General features: G+C 42.5%; 1 protein-coding gene across 1 annotated transcript in view; it reads right to left on the minus strand.

The window, feature by feature from the left end:
- Nucleotides 1–15,400, minus strand: part of jph3b (junctophilin 3b) — a gene marked incomplete at both ends in the record, with an annotated part of 44,730 nt that overhangs the window by 18,584 nt on the left and 10,746 nt on the right. Inside the window, 2 exons of the mRNA XM_083974250.1 lie at nucleotides 10,348–10,713; nucleotides 13,388–13,874. Coding sequence (XP_083830376.1) covers nucleotides 10,348–10,713; nucleotides 13,388–13,874 — 853 coding nt within the window. The remainder of the gene's footprint in view (nucleotides 1–10,347; nucleotides 10,714–13,387; nucleotides 13,875–15,400) is intronic.

Raw genomic sequence — 15,400 nt, forward strand, 5'->3', positions numbered from 1 at the left:
ATAGTTACAATAAATTATTCTCTTTTTTCTGGGGACCCCAGGAACTCACTCAACAACCCCTATGTGGTTCCCTCTTTGAGAAGTCAAGGACAGATGTGATTTTAGTGGAAAACTTTGCATTAAATTAGGTTGTATCTTTTTAAAGGTTGTATCTTTGCTGTGCATTATTACTCGCCACTGTCATTTTCTCGTTTTCCCCTGGTGATTACACAACTTAAATAATCCGTCTACAACAATCACGTCGCCGCTGCTGCTGCTCATATGAAGCATTTATTTCCAGGTGTTTTTATTGAAAGAATAAGCAGCTTCATTTATATTTGAGTTATCTGTTCTAGTGTGTCTTGTTATGCCTGACTGATCTCATTATGAAAGACACCTGAGTCAGGGTTAGAAACACACACACACACACACAGCATGTGGACATCTACCTATTACACGATGCCTCACACAGTAGCAGGAGGGAGGACAATTACTCCAGCAGCACCGTGTGATGAGACAGTATGTATTCATCTGTTTACTGTCATCTTTTGCTAGAAAATGAATTTACCATCAAAAAATAATTTATCTCGCTGTGTCTGTGCCTGAAGGTGCTTTTCACATCTCCCTCATCTTTCTAACTCCTCCTCTACATTCATCTATTCATATCTCTCTTATTCTTTCTTTTATTTCTGCCCATTTTCTTTTCTCCCTCTCCCTAATTGCTCCTTTCTTCTCCGTCATAATCCCCCCTTTTCATCTGCCTCTCATCCCACCCTCTCGTTTCTTTCTCTCTGGCTATATCAAGTAGATGTTTTCTCTCAATTACAACCTTCTCCCTCACCCTCACCTCCCTCGCTCTCTCTCTTTCTATTCACCTGTCTGTCTGTCTGTCTCTCCGAAGTGGCTCTCGAGCCGAAGCCTCTCCCTCCCTCCCTCCCTCCCTCCCTCCCTCCATCCCTCCATCCCTCCCTCCCTCTCGCTGGACAGTAACAGTCTTGATGCAGTGTTGCATGTCGATGGCTATTGATTTTTTTTTGCCTCTCTGCCTCTCTGTTTCTCTTTACCCCTCTCTGCACTCTCTGCCAACACTGCTATGCCAGGCTCACAGTAAACTCAACACCACTGTGTGTGTGTGTGTGTGTGTTTGTGTGTGTTTGTTTGTGTTTGTGTGTGTGTGTGTATGGCTGTGGAGCGGAGGTGTGAGGAAGGAGAAGAAGAACAACTTCACTCTTTCTCAAGACACAATCACATGTTGAACTGTGACATTTAAAGGGATAGTTCAACATTTTGGCAAATTGGCCCATTGCCATAATCGCTATAGTCATAGCAGTAGGTTCGTTACCTTTAATTGTCGGTGCAAGCTATTTTTAGAACGGCGGAGAGGAGTGGCAGGCTGTTCAGAGCTACACTACGGAGGCTCATGGGATTTCTTGGTTTCCCTCATCACCACGCTATGAGATAATAATGGAACGTTACGAAACGGAGCCATATTCGAGGTAAATACAGAGACTGCTTGCTGAAAAACTGTCCCTGAACGCAACGCGCATCAGCGGTTTTGCATGAATTTACCTCGAAAACAACTCCGTCTCGTAACGTTCCGTTATTGTCTCATAGCGTGGTGAATGTGCAGGTCACAACTTGTCCACCAGAGCGTTTTGGAGTTGTTGGATTGTGTATTTGATGAGTTTGATGAGGGAAACCAAGAAATCCCATTAGCCTCCGTAGCGTAGCTCTGAGCAGCTCGCGGCTCTGCTCCGCCGTTCTAAAAACAGCTTGCACCAACAATTAAAGCTAACGAACCTACTGCTATGACTATAGGGATTATGGCAATGGGCCAATTTGCCAAAATGTTGAACTATCCCTTTAACGAGGTTTTAGACAAAAAAACAAAAACTTCCCATGCAAACACACTGCTGCACACTGGCACAACCTGCTCTCACCTTGGTGCTCAACACAACACAAAAGACTCCTTTAATCTCTTTCCCTCATTCTCGCTCCCTCTCTCTCTCTCTCTCTCTCTCTCTCTCTCTCTCTCTCTCTCTCTCTCTTCCCTCCACAACTTCCGAGCCCACTCCTGTCTTCCCCAGGAACAACCTGTTTCTGGATGAATCAACTGCCTGGAGAGAAAAGAACTGCCTGTTCAAAGGAGGCTTGATTATACAACACAACATCCTGTCCAGAAGAAGGAGAAGAGAAAAAAAAAGAGAGAAAGAGTTGCAGATGGATGGAGGGCAAGAAGCGAGAAAAAGAAAGAGGGATGGAGGGAGGGAGGGAGGTGACGAGGAGGGAGGTGGTGTATGACGAAGGAGAGAGGAGGGTGAGCATATAATGGAGAAAGGCACAGGGAGAGACTGCAAAGGAAGAAAGAAGAAGATGGAGTTAAAAGGTGTTACATATTCAACATTAATGAATCATTACCAGATTAATTGTGAGCCAGCATAATTATAGCGGCGCCTCAAAGACTGACAACCTCTACATTAAAGCTAAAGGAGCGGAGGGAGGACAGGCAGCCAGGTCTCCTTTATGAGAGGAAGGCGCCAGATGATACGAAGACAAAGCTACCTGTTGTTGCTGGTGTGGTCTCATGAGGGCCTGGAGGATAATTGGTTATCAACATATCTACTTTCAATGTGTAGGCTATGACATTGCTACTGTATGATGACCATATCGTCATTATACGAAATAATCTATAAAACTCTGTTCGCCCCCACGTTATCAATTCCAAACACATTGTAACATTAAACTGATTGTACATTTGAAAAGTTTTATAAGTGATTGTGCATTCATTGTTATTACCGTAGGCCTATACATTTTTAGTGGCCTATTAGTATGATGATTATTATTAGTAGTAAGTTCAAGGTGCATTGACAAATACAAAAAAGAAAGGAAGTCAAAACAGGAAAAATTGTAAAACAAACAAAACAAGGAACTATTTACGGCAAAGAAATCTAACAATCTTTCCATAAAATAGGCTATTATCAAACAGCCTATTATCAACAGTGGTGAAATAGTTAATTTATTGGCACACGAATGTGTGTGTGTCTGTTGCAACCAAATTGCCCTCCAAGGGACATTTAATAAAGTGACTTGACTTGACTTGACATGAGCATACTAACGTAGCCTACTCATCGTGACAGTGCTAGCATGATTTTATTTAGCATACTGTACAATATTTCACGAGTTCACCATTTTAGGTTGATCTGCTGGCGACGATGCTCGACACAAAATAAAGCAGAGGCCGTTGAGTGTATTAAGCTTAGCAGGTATTTCGTCATGAAATAAAGTAAATAGTAATAGTAGCAATAAAGTAGTAATTTGTTACATCCTCTGTTTCACAGAGAAGTAAACAAAAGCACTTTTTTGTCATTTCTAGTTCATAGTAGATTCTGGCTGCTGAAATGTAAATATATCACTTGTGATTAAGCACAATGTAGCTGGTTCTAACATCTTCAGTTGGCTGAAAACTGTTTAATGTTTCTAAACATGAACACAAGTAAAGGGCTGTAGGCTACATGATATTGTGCTTAATTGATACTATTGGAAAAACATAACAGCAAAGGTGACACTTGTTACTGTATGTAGTACCTGCCAAACTTGCTAATAGTTGGTATATGATTTTATGTTTTGATTGAAAACGTGTGATTTTTGCTACACGGCATCAACATGTGAAGAAATCCAAAGTCTGAGAGACCTGGCTGCGCCTGGGTAGCTACATTAGCTGAGCTGTGATGGGATAATTACTGTTTGTTTGGTTTGATTTAGCAAAAGGTCAATTACACTGAAGTATCACAGCCGCTTTGACAAGAGTTATGTTGGTGATAAAAATTTAAAAAAAAAAATGCTACATGATGTGGCACCTTTCAACCAAAACAAAATGCAAGATGAAAGAGATAGAGGAAGAAAACCACGTAGGCTACGATGAGGATGAGCAGAGAGACGGGGAGGGAAAGTCTAATCCAGGACTCAGGCACTAAGCTCTTCCATCATGTCACTCTGAACCAGCTGATGATGATGATTCATACCTGAATATCTAACAGAGCTTTCCGGTCCGCATCATGGCTAATAGTGTGTGTGTGTGTGTGTGTGTGTGTGTGTGAGCTTGTGTGTGCGCAGCTTGCGTGTGTTGGGCTCTAGGCTTGCTGATGAAACGAGGTCACAGGATTGCAGTGAACGGCTCGATCCACGGAGCGCAGCGAGTCGTGTTTGGCTGGTAACTAGTAGCTACCTTATCACAGGTACAGAGATCAGCTCACATCATACATGTTGTCACACACACACACACACACACACACACACACACACATACACACACGTCGTACACAAATGTATAAATCCATGATTCACTGTCACACCAGGAAGACAGACAGCTGACACAGTGACACGGCCCTATGGCGTTGACGTTTGACCTATCAAGTATCACTAGCACCACCATGCTGAAGAAGAAGCCGGATGTCTATCCAGAAATGTCTTTAGAAACACACTTTAGGAAGTTAGTGAAAGAGCCGCATCATCCTTGAACCACTTTGCCACAGGGGCTTTCGTTCAGCTCCAAGAAAGAATATCTGCAGCAATTATCCTGTGACTGTGTTTCACCTCTCAGGGCTTCTCCTGGTGTTCCACAAGGAAATACCCTGTTGTTCAGTTCTGGGACACGCAGGGAGGGAAAGAACGAGGGAGGGAGGGAGGGAGGGAGGGAGGGAGGGAGGCTGTCCTGTCCTGGGCCATGCTGCTGTCTGAATCTGGGTTAGACATCTCTGTGTGTTTTACAGGCCAGGCTTTAACTGTATGTACAGTTAGGTTAGGGCTGTATAGTGTGAAGTTGGATTTCTGGTTATTCAATAAAACAAAAAAAAACACACAACGTATAGTGCAGTGCAACACCTGTCTGCTGGACTGGCCTTAATCGGCAAATATTCAGAGCGTCGCCAACACTTTGCTTCTGGTCGCATCAGTAAAATCGACATGTTGCCTCCTGCTCCTGCTGACGGTGAGGTGAGCACTGAGCAGCACCTTCAAAAAGCTGATACCACGTCGAGAAACGTGCTATGACTTTTAGATCTCGTACAAATTTCGAGCTTTGACTTCTTCTAAACGTACAAATAGAGAGAGGAGTGTAGCAGATGAAGCAAAGAACATCTGAACTGAAATCTGTTGAAGCAGATCAGAGTTAATAATTATTTAAACTTTTTCATTTATTTTCTCATTTCAAGAGCTAATTTCAAGGTGTTGTTTAGCTCAGCTCTGAGATGAATGGCAAAACACAAAGATCCCTCGCACAGCTTAATCACTGACACACTACACATCATGCCCTCTCTGTCGATACTAAGCTGAGAGCTTAGAGTCATCATGTGTTTTAGATCACCTGTTTAAAGTAAATGAGAATTTGGTTTTTTATCCCAGAGGCCGGTAGACTTTTGGACTGCCACTTGGTTAGGTTTAGGAAAAGATTGTGGTTCAAGTCAACAAGCAGCTTTTTTTTAATGTTGTAGGACCTTTGCAAGAAATAAAATATGAAAAAATGAAAATACTGTAAATGAGAACAACTTGATTGGGAACATTTTTGAAAATACAACATGTGAGCACAGAGGCGCTAAGTAAACAGATGAAACTGGCTCCAAATTGGTTAGAATGCAAATTTACTGTGCTTTACTGTAGCTACTCTCCACTGAAAGAAGCTGTTTACAACCTTTTTTAAACTATGTCATCAATATTGCATATACAGTGCACCAGGTTCGGACAAGGTCTTGTTTTTCCTTTCTGCTACTCCGCCTGAACTCACCGTCTAAGTTCATTTAGTACTTTTTGTGTTGAGATCTGGGTTTTTATCTGCTTTAAGCATGCATAAAGTGGCACCCTACTTTAAACAAGGACACTCTGTCCCTCCCCAAAAATAATTCAAGGCCCCCCTTGTGCATGAGCTGCTGCCCTCCAAATATCTGAGCATGATTCTCCTCAACACAGATTTCCTTTTACACCTACCAGAGTGTCTTCATTTGTGTTTTTCATGGCTTAACCCTGACAGATCCACTTATGGGTTCAATGACAACTCGTGTGTGAATAATTTCTCTCACACACAGAATTATATTTTAATTAAAAATCTGACAGAGGCCCCAGAGTACATGTCATCGTTGTAACTACAAAACTGCTGTGTGGTTAATGCCACGATTCAATATTTGACTTCTAATAAAGTGTCAGTCAATTTGGTTATTGTTTGTCTTATCATAAGACACATTCAGTAGTAATATCATCCCTGCACACCCATAAAGAGCTCCCACATGAGATTAGCTTAGACAAGCATTAACGCAGCTGTAGCTTCATCTAGCCTCTATCAGAATAACATATATTGCTGAGTCAGTGTTAGGAAAGTAAAGGCATAGTTCACTACTAGTCAAGTGTGATGTTACAGGTTCAGCTGTTGGAGCTCATGTGTTACATTTGTCTCCTTTTCTGTATCCGAATGCACCAGAAACAACATGTAGCTGGCGGGTTTCCACTCATTTCCAGAGTTACTGCTGAGCTAACACGTCCATGAACAATGAATCACAGTGATGACGGATAAAAAGCCAAGTGGAGAAATTCCACTTTAAGAGGTGAAATAACCAGTGACCTAATTACAGTTATTATTACACATACCTGCTGTTGCCCACCTGCCACACCAGCCAACTTTCTGAACCACTCATTTTTGCTTTTTCTTTGGAAATGGTTCATTTATGGCATGTTTTGGTACTCTAGCTGAGCTCAAATTCATGTTTCTTATTCCTACTTCAAAAAAGGGCAATGAAGAGTCCAATAGACCTCTTTATTCATATTAGGTTGGCAGTAGATGATCTTAAATCTACTCAAAAATCAAGGCTACAAAACCATTTAAAATACGAGCAATAATAAACTTTCGTATTCAGAGGAACAGAAATGACCCTAATCTTCCTACTTCAAGCCAACTAAGTATAACCTAAAAATAGCAAGTTATGGTGAATAGCATCAAAATAGTGAATTAAGATCTGATAATTATTTAACCACAACTTAATTTTAAATTACACAAGAGGAAAGAAACCTTATCACCACCTGACAACTGATGACTGATGCGCTCTTTGCCATCCCTGTTCATCTCTTCCTGTTTCTATCTCTGCCTTTTTCTTCTTGTGCGTGACTTATCAACAGTGTGAGATGAGTTAGGCTGAGCAGCTGTAGCGCTCTGTGGTCGTGCTGCGTTCAACAGAAGACTGTCATCAGGACTAATAGGATTGGATCTTCACTGATTCAGCTCATGTGTCCTCTTGCATGCACACTACACAAACACAGGCATGTCCAGCAGCAGCTGCATTCAGTGCGCAAGTAAGCTTATAAGCATATAAGGAGGAGCAGGTTCGTGTGTGAGCGTGTGCGTGTGTGTGTGTGTGTCCCTCTAGTTCAGCCTCCCTGCTCTCTCAGGCTGCATGCCAGCATTGTTGGCATAATGCGGAAATCTCTCTCTCTCTGTCTCTGTCTCACTCTCTTTCTCTTTATCTCACTTTCGTTTTTCTTTCCTGCCTAACACCATTTCTTTGTCAGTTCTCCATCTCCATCTCCGACCTCGACCATCTAAGCCTCGAAACAGGTGATCTACTCCTGATTTCATGCACGCACAGACATGCACACACACACTCAATACATGCAGAGTAAACATACATATACTGAACATAAGTCACAGTTATTGACCATAACGTCAGCGTGCAACATCACCGCTCTATTCCAAGGTCAACTGTTAATCAGATAATAAGAACCTAACCTCTTTTCAACCACATCATTGACTCAGTTGCACTACAACACTGTCTGAGGCTGTTTTCACTCTGCAGCCATTTACTTCAGTTGTTGCTCCAATAGAGGCAAAACTGACTGACTGTCTGGATAACACTGAAATTATACAGTCTGCTTATTTTTTTTCTCTCTCTTCCCATTACTGAGTGTTATGAAATAAAGTTAAATGCAGGTTTCATGCAGATTTGGTTTTGTTGAACTTGCACATATAGACAAGTTATTTATGCTGAGTTAAGATAATTACATGATAAAGCGGCAGGTTAAAAAACAAAGAAAGCCAGTCTTAGACCAGCCATGTGGTAACATCTACATACAGACAGATTTGTGCATGATACTGGTCCCCTGAACTTTCACCCAGAAAGTGAAAATTGGTTTTTACTATACCATAACATCAAACGATTCATTGTTAACACTACTTGTGAACTGCAGCTTCATGTAAACTTAAACCTAACCCTGATCCTAAACATAAACCTTTTCAATACTCAGTGTTAAAGAACATACAACACACTCTTCTCCTCCTTTAAGGGTGTTAAAGGACAATACAGCCAGTATAGGTAGGTAGGTAAATCATCTCATGCAGTACACAAATTTTTATTCTCTGGATTGATCTGAGTAGTTTAAGGTTATCCAAACTGTTCACCTTGGTACTTGTAGCATTTAAAAAATAAACATTTTAAAAACGACAACTGCTGCGACAGAACTACTGCATCTATGGCTCCTATAACCTTGTTCCTTGAAACAACAAGGACTGGGACCAAAATGGGTCATAGGCCTACTTCTGATGGGTCCCCACATGACAGGACTATCAATGTGTATCCATGACTACTGGTCCCAGGACGACTAATTAATTTCTGCTTTGAGTTTCTGAGCTGAAAAACAAAAATTGTTGCTTTTTTATTCCTGTCCAAAAGTTTCTTGCCACTATAAAGAAGGTCAGGCCATGCCCATTAACATCATAACCCCAACTGTGCTCATTGTTTTAGTTGAATGAGCAGAGTTATAATGAGAGCAGGCTCTCATTTCCATTCAGCAGAGCACCTTCATCAAAGTCTTAACAGCTCCAGACGGTCTCGCTTCACTCGCTGTTTCAGTCGTACCATCACCCCTTAACCCTTCTTTCACCTTAACCTTAATCCTGTTCTTAATCTGTCATTGATCTCAATTAAATAGAGGAACCGAAGCCATCCACAAGTGTTTACAGGCAGGGTCATCTTCCCCAGTGATTGCTACAAACGCAGGGCATCAGCTGCGTGTGGACACCGATACAATACATAATAACAAAAAGAGAGGGATAGTAAATGACAGAGGAATGAATCAGATTATATGACCCTAACTCTGCTACAGTTTTATTGGTGGAAGTCCTGTGAGTCTCTTTTTTCAACACATCCTCAAAGAACATGGCAAGAAAATAGTTGGGTTGGTAGTTGGAGTTTACCAAAGTTTTGGAAGAATCCGGCAAAAGGGTTTAAATTTCACAAACTGATTCGCACACTTCTGTACCTACACTAACTACTTTGAGTGTGTAAGTGCGTTCACACTGACAAGAATGGCAAAACGCAGTAGCATTGTAGGTACCCAGACGGTGCACTGGACACCTCTCACCCTCAATGATCGCCATCTCGGCTACGTAGCCAAATAGGAGGGACTTCCACGGTCGGTATAACCACAGTTACGGACTACGCCGTACTGTACAAATGCGTCGGATAGAAGCCATTATTGGGTTCAACAAAAACAAAACAAAAAAGGTTGTTCAGAACAAATTCATTTGATCTCTGTTTTTAGCCTTGTTGTAGCAGTAGCTCCCGAGTGAGATTTGATGCAAGACGTTCTTCCGTGTTTACATCACACATCCAGTGGTTTACAACAATGAACGAACATCTCACAGCAAATCTCACGCATGTGCACAAACATCAATAGAGCCACTGGGAGCTACTACTACAACAAGGATAAAAACAGAAATCAAATGAATTTAATCAACTTTTTCATGTTGCGGCTTCAGGACACTTGGGTCAGTATGGATGAGCAGTTCCCTTCCTTGGCATGAAATTGGTGAATTATTGATTTGGAGGGAAGTATCCCTTTAAAAACTCACTGCTAACCCTCCTCCCTCCCCCACTGGCCATGTGTATTTGTTTTCAACAAAGCCAGCGAGAACACAATCCATGGAGCTACGTCTACCGAGGTGGGTAGCGATTACAAGAGATTACAGATTACCAGTTTGTGTCGTCGTGCCGTAAAGCAGTCCATGTTTCTCATGAGACGAAATCTGGGACACCTGATCTTGCAAGGTTGGTTTTTGGCCAAGAGACGCTATAGGTGGAAGGCAGAAAGCTCCCATTCTCCCCATCACGATTACTCCAAAGCTGTTTAATTAATGTGCAAATCCTGCATACTTGTTCCTTTTTAACATCTGTTGCGTTCCAGCTGGAGAAACAATCTGACAATCAGCTCTTTCTCATCACTCTCCTCACTTTGGATTTCTGTACCCTTGGCAGCACACAACGCACACACACTAAAAAAAAAAAGAAATGACAGACACACCGACTCATCCACAAACCACCATAGAGCCACTACCTTGACAGAGCAATCCCGGACTTCTCCTGGGCGGTCTTGGCGGCCTTCTGCGCTCCCTCCACAGCCCGGTCCACCTTCTCTCGGATTTTACTGGCCCGCAGGGGGATCAGGTTCTTCCTCTTCCCGCTGACCAGGATGTTCTGCTTGTACTTCCCTTCCTCTTTCGTGCCATCGGGAAACGTAGTGCAGCCATACCCGTGTCGCTTGTTGCTGAGCCATTCCCCCTCGTACTGCAATCCGTCGGACCGCCGACTCACGCCAAATCCTGTCCGTTTGTCGTTCTTCCACTCTCCGCAGTAGGTCTCCGTCGCCGTGGCATCCACATCATCGTCAGCGACGGCCAACTCTGCATCTGCATCTCCGAGACTGGAAAGATGAAAGGTTATAGTGGTTTGAATGGTGAATTCAGTCCGACATATTTATAGTATAAGAAGGTTTGAGAAGAACTGAAACAGGTTGGACCAAAGTCTTGTACTTAAAGAAACCCTGAGGAGTTTGCTTATGGTTATAAAAGAGTCTCATATTAATGTGGACGAATCTACGTTACCCACTTGTTAATGGGTCCATTTTTGATAATCGTTTTGTCTTTATAGTTATTTTGATATTATTATTTAGTGGTCAACTCGCCCAGCATTTCCTAGTTTCGGTTTCCCGGACGCTGTCTGGCGGGTAATGGGAATAACGCCGCCGCAACGCTAGTTGGCATCGTTTATGGTCGAAACTACAACGGTATCTGATCGTCTTCAAACCTCCGACTTTCGTTCTTGATTAATGAAAACACTCTTGGCAAATGTTTTCGCTTTCGTCCGCCTTGTGCCGGGTCCAAGAATTTCACCAAGTGCGCGGAGGCTCATGGGAAATGTGGTGCTAAAGTAAACACTTTGCTTTCTAAAACTCCTCACAGTCCTAACCCTAACCCTAACCCTTTAATATGTAAAAAGGGAGTCCAGGAGGATGCTGTTCTGGTGGGTCAAGATATACACACACTCTCAGTGAATGCGTTATAGACTCAAGAAGCAGGGATGGTTTAAAAAAAAAAGACTTTATGGATCAGGCCACAGACCAGGATTTCTCTGGGTGCACCTGATGAACCGGTCTGACCATGGTCTGAATCCAATTAAATAGGCGGCGGTCTCAATCTGGGAGGTCTCTGATCCTATCCTGGTACATATTAGCCCTGCTTTTGTCCCTATATATGGAGACAATACCAATCCTTGGTATAATACTCCCTAATGGAAAGCCACAGAGCAGTTCCTCCAGTAGGAAATAATATGTCTTCCTTTAATAGGATTCAATTGTTTTCATCTTTCCTCCTTGTGACTCAATAAGATACGACTTACTTTTAGTATGTCTTCACTAGCCAAGCATAAGATTGTTACAAGGTGCTCATAATAACATGCACCATTAGATGACAAAAGTAAATTGTATATTGTTAAATAACTGATTAGACAGTATACTGTATGCAAATTAATAAATGTTGTATTTCATCTTTGATTCATAGTACAGACGCTTTTCTCTGCATGTTTACAACAACAGAAAGGAAAAAACCTAGAAGTCTATCTCACTATCTACGTTGCTAATTACTAATCAGACCTGATAAGCTGCTGTCAGCCACTGAGCCAAGACAAGGGTTAAGAGCTGCCGGAGCTTAGGCCACCATACTTGGAATTTGGAAGTCCTACACGATTGATTGATCACATCCGACTGAAATAAACTCTGGTTAACCAAACAAGTTACAGCGTACACCAGGACGTCCCACTCTCTGGTTGGCTCCGATCTGGTGAGCCCAGTATGATTGGTGAGATACGTAATGTGAATATGTATAACAGCAGAGCAGGAGGACATAGATAACAGGCTTATCGTCGAGTTACACTACGCACAATCAGTAACTTTTTTTTTTACCAGACACCGGAGCAGCTGACCAGCAAATTGACTTTTTGACCCATAAGCCACTTTACACTGCATGACAATCCATTTTAAAGGCACTTAAGTAGGTCAGGTGCTCGGTGTGCCTTAAATCTATGTCCTCCAGATGAAGGACAGTTCCCATTCGTAGTACACCACCCTCCCTCGTCCTCTCACTCCACCTTTCTTTTCCCTACTTTCTTTTATTTCATGATCTCATGACACTGTTGACACACTTCTTTCCAAAGTCGCCTATTATGTAACTTTTTTTGTTTTTTAGGCTTCACTCACTCACAGAGGGACAGTCGAAAGACCGCAAAGTCAGCCAGTACATTATGGGGTATTAAATGGGGTTAAGTTGTTTTTTGTTTTGTTTAAATCTCATGAAATTATCCAGGCCTCAGGATAGAACAAGACAGTGTCAGTGGTTTAAGCTTTTTAACCCCAGAGAAACTGTAGTTTTCACGTGATATGTAAAAACATTGTTTCACATACAGTATACTGTTTTTACAACAAGAACGCACTCGGTGTTGGAGTGGTTAAGAGCACATCCCATGTTGGCAATGCCCAACGTAGTGATCACTGGAGCGTTTCCCAATCGTCCTGTCTCTCTCCACAATGGTAAAAATCCCCCCCAAAAAAACAACCCACTTTGCAGGCAAGGACGTCATTTAAGATTATTCCACAGAAACCTAGTTGATGCTCAATCGGAGAGTTTTTGGTTTAGGGGTGTTTTTATCTGCTGCAAAGTTGGACATTTTAGCAGGGGAAGCTATAAGGGGTTGACTTGCTATTGAAGCCAGCGTCAAAAGTGGTCAAGTGCAGTTTTAAGGCTCGGGGGTAAACATTAAGTGAGGATTTGTGACACCACAAACTCCAGTTTTCTGTAGGCTACAAAGAAAGACTTATTACGCTGTGCTGTAGCCTACATAATGCATTGACACTGTGAGTAGCCTATGCCTGTTGGGATTATCCATGGACATGATTATACCAGATATTGGGTTGGAATCCAAACCAAAGGTCAAAATGTATTTTTATTATCCAATTTTAATTCATTGTATCCTAGTGAGTCTCGATAACTAATTATAGACTGTCTGAGCGGAAGCAGAGTCTGCTCATCCCCTCCTGTTATTACCTGATAGTAGAGTTGATATCGGACGCAGCTGAGGACACAGTACTCATCCCAGCCTCGCTCCTGAACGAGCTCTGTTTAGATCTCTGTGAGGCCAGAGAGCTCCTGGACTCGGACTTCCTGAGCTTGAGCCCGGACAGGATGGACCTCCTGAACAGCCCGCCTTTCCTCTTGCCCTTCAGCAGCTCGGCCTCGCTGTGCGCCATCAGCACGAAGCCCCCCCGAGACACCGCGGGGCTGCTGCCGCTGCTGCCCGTGCTGCACATGGACACGCTGGTGGTCAGAGTGCCGGGGACCGGGGGAGGACCGGGAACCACCGCCCCGGTCCGGTCCAGCAGAGCCGTACCGTTGCTGTGCTCCGAACCGGAGCGGAGAGAGTTTATGGAGGTGCGGAGCGGGGAGCGGATGACGGCCGCCATGCCGTATGGGACACTCTGACGGACTCCGGAGCCATGTCGCATCCCGCCAACCCACTGACCCTGAAATGTTCCTGGAGAGAGGGAGAGAGAGAGCAACACGTTTTATACATTTATAGGCCTGTTATGACTCGTTGTAGAGAAAAGTGTGATGCTCTTTGAGGGAGCCCAGTGACAACCACTAATACATTCAAACTTTGAACCAGTGCTGCACAATTAATCACAATATAGGCTAATCAAAATGTGCAATATCCAAATAATAGGAGCTAAATTTATCATAATATTATTGTGCACACCCTGGACAACTTATATTAGCCTATCATATGCTAAACTTGTTTGTTTAGGACTGAACCAAACTCACATCATCAATGTGATATTGTTTTTAACTGTAAGTGAAAAGTAGAAATAACCACTCCAACTGAAATTGCAATTACAATTTTGTTTTTGTTTAGTTTTTTTGCATATCTTGCAGCCCCACTAACATGATTGATCATTTTTTATAAAACAATATAACCTAGTCTTGTCTCGTCAATATGACTGTGAGCATATTCTCTGTGTAAATGTGAAAATATTGAAACTAGACTGAGATGAGACAAGAGGTTATATTGTTTTATGAATCTATCATTTTAGTAAGACTGCAAGATATGCAAAAAACACTGTACTGTAATTGCGATTTCAGTCAGTCTGGTTTCAATATTTGTTTTAATAACAGAATATTGCTCACAGTCCTATTCCCAAGTAGATCAGTGTTTTTTTTAAAACAGTATTTCAGGAAAGAATGACCTTAGCTGCGTCAGTGTCTTCCCTCTGTAAAGCATTCAGCGATTTATAACGTTTCCATTGCTCCATATGTCTTATGCATAGCCTGCATTGGTGATAAAGTCATTGGGAAGTCTGTGTTGTGGGTCTACGAATATCCCAAAACTAAAATAATACAATGTTTGATTTGTGTGTAGGACATTGTGCACAGTTATACTGTAGTTTTATTAAAACAATGTTAAGTTTTAATGCGAGTAAGAGTAGTAGTGCATGGGAGTGGCCTCCCTCCCTCTTCAGTCCATCCATCCCCATTCATTCACACCATGTCCCTGCACTACCCGCACTGACTGCTGCTGCATAACAGTCCTTACATCTCCATGTTGCTGAAAAGTAGGGCAACCGAGTGTGTGTGTTTTTGTGTGTGTGTATGTGTGTGTGTTTCCGTCATTCCTCTCTCTCTCTCAAACGGAAGTGTGTGTTCCAATCAGAGAGCTACTGATCCATCCCGCCTGCCCGTACCTCTGATGTAACAGCACTCTGATTCATTCTGTAGCAAACGCACTTGCTCCAACCAAACTACATGACCATATATGGGCTGCAATCACGTTCTCTGTCTCTATCGCAAACACACATACGCAAAACATCTCCCTGGTGGGCTCAAGTATCAGTGAAACTGGAACTGCTGAATGAAGCCGATCTTATGAGCCAGTTGTAACGTTACTTACATCGAGAGATTCACTCAACAAGCAGATACACAGAGTTTTTTTCTTGTTTGTTTTTTACACAAACTTCTGCAAAACGATTACAAAGCGGACACAACAAGGTGCTGTTTCTGAACCTG

Source organism: Trachurus trachurus, assembly GCF_905171665.1.
Source record: "Trachurus trachurus genome assembly, chromosome: 6".
Classification (NCBI taxonomy): domain Eukaryota; kingdom Metazoa; phylum Chordata; class Actinopteri; order Carangiformes; family Carangidae; genus Trachurus; species Trachurus trachurus.